The 15,862-nt window shown below is 37.7% G+C and overlaps 1 protein-coding gene across 4 annotated transcripts in view; it reads left to right on the top strand.

Annotated features, from left to right (window-relative positions):
- NFIC (nuclear factor I C) overlaps positions 1 to 15,862 on the top strand; it is a 1,851,273-nt gene that overhangs the window by 1,353,900 nt on the left and 481,511 nt on the right. For all 4 annotated transcript variants that reach the window (XM_044054106.1, XM_044054104.1, XM_044054105.1 and 1 more), the window contains exon 5: positions 3,563 to 3,686. In XM_044054106.1, the coding sequence (XP_043910041.1) occupies positions 3,563 to 3,686 (124 nt within the window). The remainder of the gene's footprint in view (positions 1 to 3,562; positions 3,687 to 15,862) is intronic.

The raw sequence follows: 15,862 nt of genomic DNA, 5'->3' as shown, positions 1-15,862 counted from the left end.
TATATAACTTACCCTCTGATGAACACACCTTCAACCTTCGCCTTACTGCAAACTTAATACCAAAATTATAGAAGGCTGCTATTGTAAAACCACTGCCAAAGCAACCCAGTCCACTGAAAACCTCCTCATTCTACCCACATTTAAAAATACTTGAGAAGTTAATAAATAATCAACCCTCCTCATATTTACAGCAATATTACATCCTCCCTCAACTGACATGGCTTCTGGTCAGGTAGAAGCACAATGATAGCTCTCTGGACCATGACTGATGACACCCTACTTAATTAACATGGATAAGAGCAATCTTACCGTAACCCTCTTCCCTTGATCTGGCACATGCCTTTGACCTGGTTGGCTACTCCATTCTCTAAGTCACATGATAAAAAATGGTGTTAGCCCCACAGCATCAAAATTGTCACAAGCCTTCCTCCGCATTAGAATGAAGAACATCCTCTTCAAGTGACAAACTTATCATCAAAGGGACATCCCAAGAGTCTGTTGTTGCCCCATTTCTTTTCTCCTTCTTCAGCAGTAAACTTCCTACTGACATATACGACCACTAAAATCCATGAATCCAGTAATACCACCAACAAATAAACAAAAAACTGGAACCTGACTGACCACAAAGAAGAAATTAGCGTACAAAACTCGTAATTCCGTGTTTTTGTCAAAGACTTCATCAGAATACAAAATGCAAAACGTTAAACCAAACCAGTTTAAATACCAATTTTAACCAATAAAAAATCGCTGTAAATTGTGTTCTTAAAGAAACAAAACACTTTTTTTTTTAAATATGATTTTGAAACCTAAACACATTTATTTACATAAATACACCCTCCATTTTAAAAAAAAAACCACTTAACATCGTTCATTCCAGGTTCCTTGCTGGAATTCAGTTTTATTTGCCATAAGGCTTCTTTTTGATCCAAGTCTGTCTTAAACCCTCCACCTCTAAGATCACTAAATCCTTATTCTAAAACAGAAAATAAAATCTTACTATAATTCGAACATTTTAATGTATGTTTGAAGAAAGCATTATTTTTGTCTTTCTTTATTATACTATAATAATGCTCCCTAATTCTAACACAAAGGGCTCGTGTAGTCATACCTATATAGAAGGCGGTGCAACTTGCATACACCCCTTTATATACTAACCCTTTACTTATACAATTAAAAAATCTCGGTACCCTAATAGTATATGGCAACTGACTTAAATTAACAAAGAGTCGCTCCAAAATAAACCTACAGGGGTTGCAGCTTCCACATTTGTACATTCCACTGGACGTATTTGTGTCGATGGTTTGGATCAAGTACTTTTTAGATTGCATTGAACTTAGCTCCATATTGAAATGTCGACACTAGAAATGTTGAGTGCCAGCACACAATAAAAAACACTGAAACAGCAGGAGAAAAGCAAATCTCAAACACCACTCTTCTCCTCCTCGATCTGAGGGGAAAATTACCCACACCTCCCCCAAACATAAGTATACCAACTGTGAGATCTCCATACTGCAGAGAAAAGAGCATATTCAGGGAAATGGCAGTCTTGAACTTAATTTCTGTAAATCCATTTTTTAGCCATTCAGTCTTCATGTTTCAGGACTTGTTATATAGGGTCCTGATATTTCAAATAGTTACCAAAGAAAATCTCATTTGCACACTTGGATTATGGACTTCCTCTAATGGTAGAAGTTCCATCAAAAATATAGCAAGTCTCCAGTCACTTTCCAGCAACATTTGTCAGTTTATTTCTGAGCATCAATTATCACCAAAAGCAAAAGTTAAACGGCTTCCAGTAAAAAAAAATGAGCAGACCTCTTACCAAAGACATTTCTTTTCAAACTCCTGCACCTCAATGCATAGACATTTTTCATTGCAAAACTAGCCCGCACTCTCAGTCTGGACATATACTTCAAACACATAGGACAAAGCTACAGTGTACTAGCCACAACTTCTGCTTGTTAGCTTCCAAACTTTGACAGTCTCTTCCTAATTACTTAAAAGATCTTAATAACTACTCTACAACAAAATCAATCGACCCCAACTGCCAAAAATTTCCCAAAGAGGTACAACAAAGTAGGAAAGTCTTCCAGGTACACCACCATGAGCTTGCACTGTGACACAGTGCAAGCTCATGGTGGTAAAACCTTGAAGACTTTCCTCCTTCTTACTAACTAATCTGACTTCAGCCTACAACTGAAAGCTTATATCATTGTATACAACAATGGTAGATGCTTCAGTGTTGGCCACATCACGTAAATTTCTCATACATTGATCATGGTTCCTCAAAGTATTTTATCTTCAGGTATGACACTGATTCTCTTCTGCAGGTAGAACCATAGCTAAGGTTAGGAAAAGGGTGTCACTGTTCCTGGGTGCGAGCTGTTAGGTGATGTTATTGTCTCTTCGGTACTTCCAAATCATTGTTGTTATTTAGTAAGGATTCAGTTTGACCACCTTATTCTCATTCATTCATTTAAGCAGTCATGGCTGTCCGCCACCAGTCGTTTGAATATGTAGAAGAGCATAGAATAGAAGAGCATAAGCAGGGAAGAGTTGAAGAGTTTTTTTTTTTTAGTTTATTTGGTCTTCAGCTGTAGATTAAAGGAGGCATCAATCTGGGGACAGCCGAGACACCCATCCTCCTTACCACTGATCTCTCCATAGGCTTCAGTATCTAGTATATATTACAAGTAATGTATTCTTACAATGTTAACAACTTGTCTTTGTATTTTTTCACTGTGTGTATGTTACAGTATTGTTCATTGCTTGCCTTTTGTGTCTTATATCTATTTGACTGTACTGATTTCGTGACTTATTTGGCATCTATGTATTATGGGGCTGGGCCTGAAACTGGTTCACTGAGATCGTTCCCCTACCCCAGCAAGCAAACTTTAATAAATATATTAATGATTCCTTTTTGTACTCCTATTTTCTTTTGTTTTATTAAAGGTCTGTGTATTTTTGGGGCTTTTTAAAATTTAGCCTGCTGTCAGCACACTGTACCTTATTTCTGGATCCTATGATAAGAATCCTGTGTCTTAGCAAAGGGGTCATTAATTAAATGCCTTTGGATATAGTAGGTAGTATGAAGGCTATGTGTGTTAACACAGGTGTTAGTAGCCTCAGTGTCTGAATGACATTGAAAAATAACTTTTGATGGTAATTTCCTATGGTATGGTGAAGCCCAACCTCTCTCCCTTCAGGGTGGCGAGGAAAGAATTTCTTTTCTGCATTCTGTTACAGTATATTATTACCTTTTGCTTCTCCACAGTTCAGAGACAAGGCCTATCATCTCAAACCCCATTCAAAAATTCGCAGCTTGCAAAACCCAGATTTGCATAAGAAGGCTGTCACATGACTTTATTGATGTAATTTTCCTTATTTCTTCAAAGCATTTTAAAATAAGTACCACAAATGCTTACTTAAAATTGATAAACAATGCATGAAGAGATATTTTTTTCATAAGAGTACTAGATTGTTTCATACTATATTAAACAGTTGTGTTTATTATTTTATGACCTATGTTTCTTTTTCTGTATCCTTTGATTTTATGAAACAGCACCAGTAGTAACAGGCACAGGGCCGAATTTCTCTCTGGGTGAGTTACAAGGTCACTTGGCTTATGATTTGAATCCTTCTGGTGGCGGGATGAGAAGGACGTTACCCAGCACCTCCTCTAGTGGGTATGTTGAAATTCACAAAATGATTATCTGCAAATTTGCTCATCTTTTCCTTTTGCAGCACAATTTGGAATGTCAGCCTTTTATTTTAGTTCAATGTTGACTACATACTTATACATTTATGTCAGTTACTCATTTTACTTTATATCACATGACCTGAGTATCTTCCAATATGGACCTAGTACAAAATAAGTCTGTATAAATTTAGCTTGTACATTTCTACAGTGTTGCCATGTTCCAGTTAGATAAAAGTTGACATAAAAGCCAGGATAAACTGATTCAAAGTGGTTGATCTGCCATGAGGAAAGGCCAGCCTAGTCACTTGCTGCGTTGGCAGGCATGGTCACATGGTATGGCATTGTGTGCAACCAAGGGTTATTCTCATCATAATTTACAAACACTGAAGAGTTACATCCTTAAATTTCTGAGTCTCTTATTTTCTTTGACAGTGGCTTTAAATATAATGCAAATAACAAAGAAGAAAGAGGCACTCCTACCTGGTACCTGTGTTTAGGCACAACTTATCAGAGAGGAACATTCACACTTCAGTTTTTACCTCCTATCCCTCATATATCCTCCTATGTAACCTTATTATTGTATTAGGGAATGCAAATGCTTCTATTGCCGTACTCATAAAATCCCAACTTACTCTGTCAAATGCTGTCTCTGCATCAAGACCCACCAATGACAGCAGTATTTTCTTATATAGTGCTGTCCTGTGAATATCATTGTTCTATTAATGTTGTTAAATGTTTGCCTACCATCCACAAAAGTACAGTGATCCACATCTATCAATTTTGGCAATGCATTTCCCATTCTTTTAGCTATTATAGACACAAACATGTTATGATCATGATTTAACATTGAAATGAGCCTATATGAAGCTGGGGATTTCGGTGCTCCCCCCTTTTTAAAAGTGCTGTTAAACAAAACCTTCCTGATCTTTATCACTTTTTTCCCTCCTAGTTTCCAAAGTTCCACAGAATTACAATCTATTTCTGAGAGTTTTCCTGCAAATTTTTTATGCATCACTGTTTTTATCTTATCTTTTCCTCTCTTTTCTGTTAATTGTTGAGCCTCATCTACCTCTGATTTCAGTTTACCTAAGTCTTCCATAAATATTTCAATTTGTGCTTTTTTGTGATTTCCACATTCCTCTGCTTTATACAGATTTTCATAAAATTTCCAAAATATCTCTAATATCTCTACAGGCTGTTTGGTTATTTTTTCTTGTTATAGGCTCCCTAAGTTTAGCAACAACACTTTCTACTTTTGGTTGCCAAAAATATTGTGCTAAAAGTTTTTGTGCTGTGGAGTCATTATCAAAAGAAAAGTTGCTTAACAGTAGTCTTTCTAAACTCGTGCATTTATCCAGATATTCTCTTATTTTCTCTTTAGCTCTCTGCATTTGTATCTCTTCTTGTTCTGCAAGATCCCCCTAATTCTGCAATACTATAACCTTTGTTAGCCCTCTAAATAATTTGTTACTTTTTAACCTTTATCTCTTTTTCATTTATTTCTACCCTTTTTTAAACTCCATATTAATTTTTTATTCCAGTCATTAACTATAACTTCTGAAGATATTTATATATTTCCTAATAACTCTCAATTTCCACTACTATTCCTTAAATTCCTCTCTTTTTAACAGGTGGGTAAGGAGGCACCAATGTCTCATTTGTACTTCATTACCCTGCATTATTATCTTATTTCTTATCGTGCATGATCTAAAATAGTTATTGGATGTGTCGAAGTTTTCAATTAAATGGACCTGTTCCTGTGAAATTTAATTTCTGTTTAGTCTAGCCCAGTTATTGTACCTTGGGGAATAATATGTACATTTTCTACTACTGAATTCAAGTCTTCCATACCAAATATTTTCATAAATTACTTCAGAAATCTTCACTCTTTTGTTATATTTTTCCTTCTAGGTCCCCAGATGCATTCTCTCTGTAGCAAATCAAGTTTCAGTCCCCACCTTTAAGTAATATTTCCTGTTGAAAGCTGATTATTTCTCCCAAAAGCCAGCATAATCCTCCGCTCCTTCCAGTAACCCCTTACTACAACAAATCTACCATTGCTATCTTTTTTTCCTCTTTTATCACTATTGGAACTCCTGTAGCAATTAATATAAGTACTTCCCTGTTGCTTTGTCCCTGATTTTCTGCTGAATAACCATCCTGAAATACATTTTTTATCAAATTCACATGCTCACTTCTTTCCAAATGTGTCTCCTGTAGCATTGCTATTTGCACTGTACATTTCTTAATATAATTCAGTACTCTTATCTTTTTGTCTGTACCTGTGAGGCCATTTACATGCCAAAATAATATGTTTAGTGTAGACTTTACGATAAGAAGTTATTATTTACACCTGTTATTTCTAGCAGCTTTTTTTAAATGCTTGTTTCCAGCTTTTGTGTTACATGCATGTAGTAATGTTTGGAAGATTGATCCTTCATACAGTTGTTTCTTTTCATCTTCATTTGAACATATGTCTCATTTTATAACACTTTTTGTTTTATTGAAAACCGTCAAAAAGAAACACTCCAAGAACATCCCTTGACCTATTAACTTAAAACAAATGCACAAAACTATGTACTTCTTCAAATAATGAAGTTTAACCCTCCTGATAGGAACATTTGTCCCAAATACACAGTTGCCCCCAGGCATTAACTAACCTAAACTAATTGTATCCATACTAAAGTGTATGTTACAGTCTGTGCTACAACTTACATTAATTGCTTTCGGTTCTTTTCTTAGCTTTATTCCCCTCCCAGATGTGAAGAACAAGTTATATGTTTTCAGAAAACATTAACTTTTAGCCTTAAGAAAACTTGTACTGACTTTCTTTAAATAAAACTAAATTATACACTGTACTAGGAAATGCATTAAAGTATTTAGTTACCAGGCTATCTCTTATTCACTTTCAGTAATTTCAAACTTTATTTTTTACTGAGCTGCTTGTCCTTGTATGTTTTAATTTTGTGTTTCTGTCATTAAACATTGTCCAAACCTCTTGATTTGTTGCCTTCACCTTTAGTCAGCTTGATTCCATGGAAACATAAGAACAGAATGTACTTCTTAACTAATACTGAACATTTATTTGCTAAAGAAAATTATGCATTACCCTTGGTCTCTCATTTAAAAAAATACATGTGTAAACAAAAAAATTGTCATTAGATTAAGCAAAGGGCATTAATCCAGACATTCAACTATTCAAAAGTAAAAGAAAATAATTAATCTCTACATATACTGTAATCAGTGAACTCTTAGACCCCATCCCTCAACCCAACAGCCCAAGATTACAACCTATTAACTTAAATGTGCTTTTGTCCAGTCTTTCTTCTCCTTTTTACATTGTAATGCCTACATTACTTGAAACTAAAAAAGAAAAGAATACTTTATCATTACAAACACTGAAAATGCTTTACTATATAACATGCAATGTATATCATGCAATGTTTTATACAGATAATATTAAGAACAAAAACTGATTCGCTTGCAGTTACTTTCTTTTTTTTTCTTTTTTTGTTTTCATTTACTATCCTTCCAAACATTAATGACATGAAGTAGGGTATATGCTTTTCAGTCCCCACACAAGTTTAACAAAGTCACCAAATATCCAATCTTTCAAATGTGATTTATGATTTATTGCCTCACATTTATTCACTAATTTCATTGCTGTTTATCTTCTCCCTGTCCATCTTCTTCTTCCAACCCCAGACTTCAGTTCAAGTCCAAGGTGCTCCGGATTCTTCCAGTCAACTCCTGCGTCTTTTTTCTGTCTCTTAAGCATTTTCCCTTGGAACATTGGAAAAGATTTCACTTGCAAGGTCTCTGTATTAGCTTTATTTTCAGAAGAATAAGAAGCAGAGTCTCCTTCTGTTTGATGGCTCACTTTTGGTTGGAAAAAACTTTGTATTCCCTCCTTAACCTGTTCTACATCAAAAAGGACTTTCATCCTACAGGAAAAATATTCTTAAGATAGCTGGATGCAGCAGTTTGAATCTCACACCTGCCTCTCAACTTTCCCTGATTATTGGGATAAATTTGCTTCTCTTCTGCTTGGTGTGCAGAGAATCATCACTTTACTCAACCACTCTACTACCTCCATTTTCTAATATTTTGCCCTTCTGTCACAGTTTTGTCAGGATGAATTCCTTCTGCTGATATGATTATGTTTTTTTTACTAATACTGGTATTGGCAGTTTTCTCATGGCCAGGTTTGGAGCATACATATGATGTGCCCTTTCAGTTAACACATTTTGTTATGGAATGCCAGTCCAATTACTTATTTATGCTTTCATAAATTTAATATAATCTGTTCCTTCTAATTTCTCTGGTACAGCAGAAAATCACAGTTTACAATTAAAATTGCAAACGGAGATGCTCTGCAGATGAAAAACCTTAAAACATGGATGTTCGATTTTCCATGTTGCTGAACTTCTTCATGTTCAAAAGTTATGAACTCAGAGTACTGTACAGAGATCGCTTTACAGTGCGGTTTGGGAAATTCATCCCTTTCCTCACTGTAGTGCAATCTTGGAATTGGAATATATAGTTAGCAGGGGGGGGGGCACCCCACAGGAGGGTTGCTGGGGGCTGGTTCCCCCTGCAGAAACGTGATGTGAGGTATAGGAGTTTAGTTTACCTGCACTCCTACACAGACATCACATGATGTATTCGACTGTAATTTTCTAGTCTCCCACCAGGACACAAGTGCTCCTCAGCAATTACATTCTGCTTGCCGAGCACACTCAAGCAAATCTGCAGTCTGCGGCTATCAATACACCCATATAGTATTAGAAGGAATCAGTACTGCAAACTAAACAAGGATAATACATTTTGAGCCTCAAGAGCAGGGTCAGTCCACCCAGGCATTCTACTTGTATGTTTTATGAGAGTGAAGCTATTACATTAGCAGTATTTCTTAGTAGTTCCCAGCTTGCTAATAAAACTGACTGTTGTAGCCTTGTGTGTCCCCCCCCCCCGCTAGTACAGTAATCCTAACTGTCTAGTAGACAGTATACATTTAATTCACATCCCTGTGACTAAATTAACCATCAAGCAGCCCTCTCAGTGCTTTCTGCCTTAGTTTGTATCACTTGGAGGCCCACCTGTTTATTTGCATCTCTATACATTCCCCCTTCATTGCTAATGTATCTCCCTACTCTAATCTGTGCATAAACTGGTTACTAATCCGCAAGTCAATGTGAAGACACACTCCCAACCTTAATAAACTTTGCTGTCTCTTCTCTCCATCACTTTACAGGTAGTTTGAATTATTACTTACCCCCTCTGAGGCCTTCACTGATTTCCACTGATTGCCTCTCTGTTTTCTTTGCATTCCACCTGGTTTACACCCCTTGTGCCATCTCCCTCCCCCAATACAAAGTCTATATCAGAATCCTGCTGAGCATGGAGCCATCTTTAAATTTCTAGTCTCCCACCAGGACACAAATGCTCCTCAGCAATTACATTCTGCTTGCCAGTAAACCATTAGACCTCAGGAATTTGTTTTAAAAGTGTTCAGATTTGTAAGATAATACTTACTGTTTGCTGTATTTGGATCTATACAATTAGTATTCATTTTTCTGATTCCTGACTACTGATCTGCTTATTTGTTTATTTAACTGGTTGACTCTGTCATTCAGGAATTGTGTTTTTACTGACAGTACCACTGCAGCTATGTTGTCTCTATGCTACTAAAACTGCTGTTATAACTGTAATGTACATCTAATTGACCTAGTCTTGGAGTTAAAAACAGTATTTACTGACTTAGCACTACAGTTGTCTCTGCTACTGCTTCAGCTGTGCTGTTGTGTTCATTTTCCTTTTTCTTGTATGCACAGGATAATTGGCTGATAAATGAACTGTGCATGATTTATTATCCTGTTTCCAAACTAAGTTATGGCACTGTGATGTGGTTACTGTTGAAGCACTCTCAAACTGTAGCAGTAGCATCCATTCTCCGACTTTATCCACACTATCCTCAGATTTGTATCTTTTACACCCTCCTATCTCCTAATTACTTCCTTTTACCTGTCTTTGTCTCCTTCTACTAGGTTCATCCTCTCTTTTTTTTCTCTCTCTCTTCAGAGCACACTCAAGCAAATCTGTAGTCTGCGGCTATCACTCCACCCATACAGTATTAGAAGGAATCAGTACTGCAAACTAAACAAGGATATACATTTTGAGCCTCAAGAGCAGGGTCAGTCCACCCAGGCATTCTACTTGTATGTTTAATGAGAGTGAAGCTATTACATTAGCAGTATTTCTTAGTAGTTCTCAGCTTGCTAATAAAACTGACTGTTGTAGCCTTGTCCCCCCCCACTAGTACAGTAATCCTAACTGTCCAATAGACAGTATACATTTAATTCACATCTCTGTGACTAAATTAACCATCAAGCAGCCCTCTCAGTGCTTTCTGCCTTAGTTTGTATCACTTGGAGGCCCACCTGTTTATTTGCATCTCTATACATTCCCCCTTCATTGCTAATGTATCTCCCTACTCTAATCTGTGCATAAACTGGTTACTAATCCGCAAGTCAATGTGAAGACATACTCCCAACCTTAATAAACTTTGCTGTCTCTTCCCTCCCTCACTTTACAGGTACTTTGAATTATTACTTACCCCCTCTGAGGCCTTCACTGATTTCCACTGATTGCCTCTCTGGTTTCTTTGCATTCCACCTGGTTTACACCCCTTGTGCTATCTCCCTCCTCCAATAAAAAGTCTATATCAGAATCCTGCTGAGCATGGAGCCATCTTTAAATTTCTAGTCTCCCACCAGGACACAAATGCTCCTCAGCAATTACATTCTGCTTGGCGGTAAGCCATTAGACCTCAGGAATTTGTTTTAAAAATGTTCAGATTTGTAAAATAATACTTACTGTTTCTTTTGTCTTGGTTGGCTTGGGCTCCTCCGCTCCCCTGCCCCCTATTTCCTCCCGCCCCCACTACCTCTACATTTATAGTAATCACAGCCACACTCACAGCTCACCCTCACATCACCTCCACCAACCACAGCTCCTGAAGTCATATCACATTATACCACACCAACTTGCGCCACACAAAATACTCCCAATCACTCTCATTCCCACTAGGCATTTTTTACATCACCAACACTACTTCCCCATCCACATATAGTGCAACCCTATAATTCCTATTCAGACCCCCCCACCTAGAACCAACTTAAACTTTATAACCATGACTATCATGCAACTAAGTCTAGTCTGTCTTCTCATAATTCTTTACAACACCACAAGTTATCACTCTAGCAATATCCCTAAACTTCGTAGCACAACACTGCATTATGCACTCTCGTATACAGACACCACACATTATAATAATATCTGCCCACAGTTATTCAAGTACTACATAACGGACCAATTCAGGACTAAACACATATGCTCTCATTCCTACTCCAAAAAACACAATACTTTCTCACACTCCTCACCAAACACCAACATCTGTATAACCATTTTAACTCCAGGCTCACCGTAAGTGGGGATATCCACCCCACCCAGGCCCAAATCCATCCTGTCCAACTCAAACTGCTCCAACACAAATGTCAGAACATAACACCCCCACTTTCTTCATCCCTGGGCAAATCAACAACAGCAGCAAAACCAACCATCTTTTAATGCTAAATATTAATATTAGAAGTATCAAAAATAAAATACCTGAATTCCAGGCCACAACAGCACTCTACTCCCCAGACATAGTTGCTTTAACAGAAACCTGGCTAAATAAAAACATAGCTAACTCAGAAGTTCTCCCTACTGGCTACAATATCATTAGACAAGACAGACCACTTCGTAAAGGTGGTGGAACTGCCTTACTGTACAAGTCAAACTTAACTGTCCGTCAATTACCAAACTCCTACCCCTCCCCCAATAATTGGGACATACTTATCTCACAACTTCAACTTCACCCTAAAAAGGTCATCACCACAATTGGGATCTATATTCCACCTGGTAATACACCTGCTAGCCTCGAAGACTTCTTATCCTGGTGTTCTTCCACATACTCACAAGAAACCCTTATTCTGGGAGACTTCAACCTAGATAGGTTCACCTGTATATCAGAACCACCAAGTAATCTAATAAATCTCCATGGCTACCAGCAGCTAGTCCAAATTCCAACTAGATGTGATAAAAAAATCTAAAAGGGAATCCATCCTTGACTGGGTCTTAACTAACAACCCCACATTGTACCCTCACACAGGCAGTCTCCAAGACACCTTAAGTGACCACAACATAATATATTTTATACGTAGTAGAACAAGCATATGCAAAACCACTAACTATATATCCACTAGAAACACAAAAAAAATTCTCTCCTGAGGTCCTCAACACTTTACTGTGTAACTGTGACTGGACCCCCCTAAAAACCCTCCCACTTGACCAGGCTGTAGCATATTTCAACAAAACATTTCTACAACACCTAGACACTGTCGCTCCATTGCGCAAAATCAGGGTTAGAACCTCTGCAAACCCCTGGCTCAGTAAAGAAACCAAACAAATCCTCAAGTCCAGAGACACTGACTGGCTTTACTATCAAAAAAACAAAGAAACACAAAGCCTATCTAAGTACCAAGAACTGTGCAACCGTGCAACAAAATGCATTAGGCTGGACAAAAAAATCCTACTACACAACATTACAATCTAAATACCAACACAACCCGCAAAAGTTTTGGAAAAATGTAAACCAGCTACTAAAATACACCCAAAAGGGTACCCCCAAACCAACCACCCCTGACTCTAAAGTTCCCATTGAAACACAATTCAACTCCCACTTTGTGAACTCAGTTCTATCCTTAGTATCACAGGACAGTTCCTTCCTCACTATCCCCCCCCCCCCAACACAAATAACACTAATACAAGCTTTACCCTCAAAACAGTTTCCACCACTTCAATCAAAGGCATGCTCTCCAAACTAAAAACCTCATCAACAGCAGCCGACCTACTCCCCAGCTATTTCTTGAAACTCACAGCAGATGCTATTGCTATCCCAGTCTCCACTTTCATAAACAGAGCAATTGTTGAAAACTATGTGCCAAAACTCTGGAAAATATCCTGTTACACCCATACATAAAGGCGGGACCTCCACTGAACTTAATAACTACAGACCCATTGCTTTACTCTCCCCCCTGGCCAAAATCCTAGAAAAATGCATCCATACCCAGATGCTAAACTATCTCCTAGACAGCAACATCCTGCCACCTACTCAGCATGGTTTCAGACCTGCCCATAGTACCACTACAGCCCTCCTCTGCTTCACAGACACAGTAAACCGTCTCAAAAATGAAGGTCTACAACTGTCAACTCTTTTTTTGGATATGTCCAAAACATTTGACACAGTCTCACACCAAATCCTGCTAAACAAACTAAACCAATATCATCTATCAAATTCCAATCTTACCTGTTTCCAAAGCTACTTAACTGACAGGTACCAAGCTGTGAAATGGGAAAATTCTCTCTCTCCTCAGCTGCCCATAACTTTAGGAGTCCCACAGGGTTCTATCTTAGGACCACTACTATTCACAGTCTTCACAAATGATCTCCTTACCTCCACACAGCATGCATCTATAATTCAGTATGCAGATGACACTACCTTAATCTGTGCTGCACAAAACATTCCCACCCTCCTGCAAAAACATGTCTCCGGTAATTTGTGTGTATACTGATCATGTCTAAATAACTAAATGTGTCTGTAATTTTTCTTTGTGGAGCTTTTCTCCCCGGGCCTCTGCTGAAAAAGGGCCTTTTCGGCTCAGTCAGACACTCCCGGTTAACAAATGTAAAATAAAAAATAAATAATGTTGAATCTGCTGAATTAGTTCAGCTGATTTGACTTTGTGCTTTGTTGAATGCTTTTGCTTTCGTAATTATGTCTCGGTGTTCTGAGCAGGAATTATTTTGTCCCACGACATTTTGATAGTAAACCGAAAATCACAGGTTTTTTGTGCATGCTCTGTCTACTAACTCTACTATTTTTTGAAACAGTTCTTCTTGAGCAGTCTCATACCATACTCAACCAGTCTTTTCTTCATTTCAACCTCTGACTTTTGCAATTTTATCACTTCATCTTAGTAGCTGTTTATAGATTTTTCCATTTTTTCCAGCCTTTTGTTATTTCAGTTTATATACTCCTTCAGTTTTTCATTTATTTTAATCAGCTTTGAACATGTTTGACTTTTTTTCCTCTAAATTACTGGAAGCCATCTCTTGTTCCTAAGCCTGAGCTTGGACTTCTTTTTGCTGAACAGCTGCAGGATTCTTTCCAGTCAGTTTTTTCTCTTCACCCTTTCTAGATGATTTTCTGTCAGGCTGTCTAAGATTCTTCTTTGCTGGCATCCAGGCAGTGTACTTACTAGCCAGTAACTGAATTTTACTAAACAGGCAGAATTGCTGGCCTTATCTCTTAGTTTCTTTTTTCTCACCGAGAGAGCTAAAATTAATCTGTTGATCAGTGTGCACCTTTATCTTCCTTTGAAGAATCCCTCCCCTCTCTTAGACCTGAACTTTCATAGCTGATAGGCATGTCAGTCTTCTATTTGAGCCTGCTAACTCAGCAGCATTGTTTTTTTTTTATTGGGAAATCATTATCTCTGCCATAGGATCATAGAGCTTCAAAGTGTTGTGAGTAGAGAACCGTATTTGGTCTTTCAAAATGACAGGGTGTCCCTCAGGATGAATCCAGTTTCCTTCTGAATGCTGTTGTAGAATTATTCTTAGTCAGTCTTTCAACCTTACATTTTTTTTGCAGGAGCTTAAACTAAAGGAGATAGGTCCCTTCACACCATAGATGCATAACAGCATTCCTAAAGATATTGTAAGGTCAAATCACTGGTGTAATTCAAAAATGCAGAGGACTGACATTAGGCAGTTCTTTTGAGGAACAGAAAGAAGCTCTGTAGCTTATCCAGTAAGTATAGCAATTGGTAGAGGGGCAAGGGGTCCTTACCAACCATTATTGTCTATGTTTCCATGTTCTTATCTCACTGTAGTCTGCTTCTTAAAAGGTGGAAGCATGAGCACACTAATTCAGAAAGTGTATTCAGACATCAGGTGATACACATGCAGCTTTGAGAACAGGTCATCTACTACAACCATAATCCTTGGGAAGCAGGGATTGGCTTCTTACATTTATGAGAATATAGGAGCAAACAAGTTTAGAGCTACACATGACATGCAGAAACCCAGGAGTGGAGTATGATTATCTGAAGAAGATGAAGCAGTGTAAGAAATAAGAAGGTAGAAACAAATACAGACATAACGAGCATATCATCTTCAGCAGAAGAGAAATGGTAACACTCACCCATTATGCTTTTTAGATAGATTTTGACATGAGTATTTTGTGCATTTCTGGAAATGCTGGTTTGCATAGAACAGTAAGCAACGTAAGACAGAGCTGTACAAGAACCGGAAAATGGATGAAGGTTTTTGAAAATGACTCCAGCAATCATATATTTGAGGTAAATAAATGAGATAAAGAAGACATGTATGAGAAAACTATGCTGTGGGGTTAAAAAGATGATATTCTTTACAGAAAGAATGGTGGCCATTTGAAGCTGACTTACAAGAGAGAAAGAGAGAGTGGGATAGGTAAGATTATAGGCTTCAACAGTGCATAGAACAAACATTGTGTGCTGCATATCAAATGTGGTTATAGTCTAGTCTATTTTAGTGACATGGGTAGTACATTTAAAGAGCACCAATATTTTATTTTACTTTAACAAATGAGTGTTTAACACTGGGAATCCTCTTTTTTGTACCACATGGGGTGAGGAGAAGTTCTGTAAGTTGCAGAAGGTTACATTCATTGCATTTGGAAATGACAGGATTCATGCCTACATAACTATTATAGAGTGGGACTCTAGACTACACAGTACAAAAGGCCAACATACCAGAAGATTCATGAAAAGGAATCCTGTTTGGGATTCATAGACAACTTAATATAAGGTCTAAAGCAGTTATTTCAGTGCACATTAAGCTTGCTAAAAATAGAACACAGCCAGCAATTCAGCATGAAAAATACTGCTAATACAATTCAAGGGACAAAGAGCTTGTATACTAAAGTTGTCGTCTAGCATGGCATTACACTGAGCTATTAACCATCCAGTAACTCCATAGATGCCAAAGGACAGTACTGCAGTAGATGCATCCTTGGAC

Source organism: Protopterus annectens, chromosome 13.part0, assembly GCF_019279795.1.
Source record: "Protopterus annectens isolate FY-2018-M chromosome 13.part0, PAN1.0, whole genome shotgun sequence".
Lineage (NCBI taxonomy): Eukaryota > Metazoa > Chordata > Ceratodontiformes > Protopteridae > Protopterus > Protopterus annectens.
This window is presented reverse-complemented; position numbering and strand designations above follow the sequence as displayed.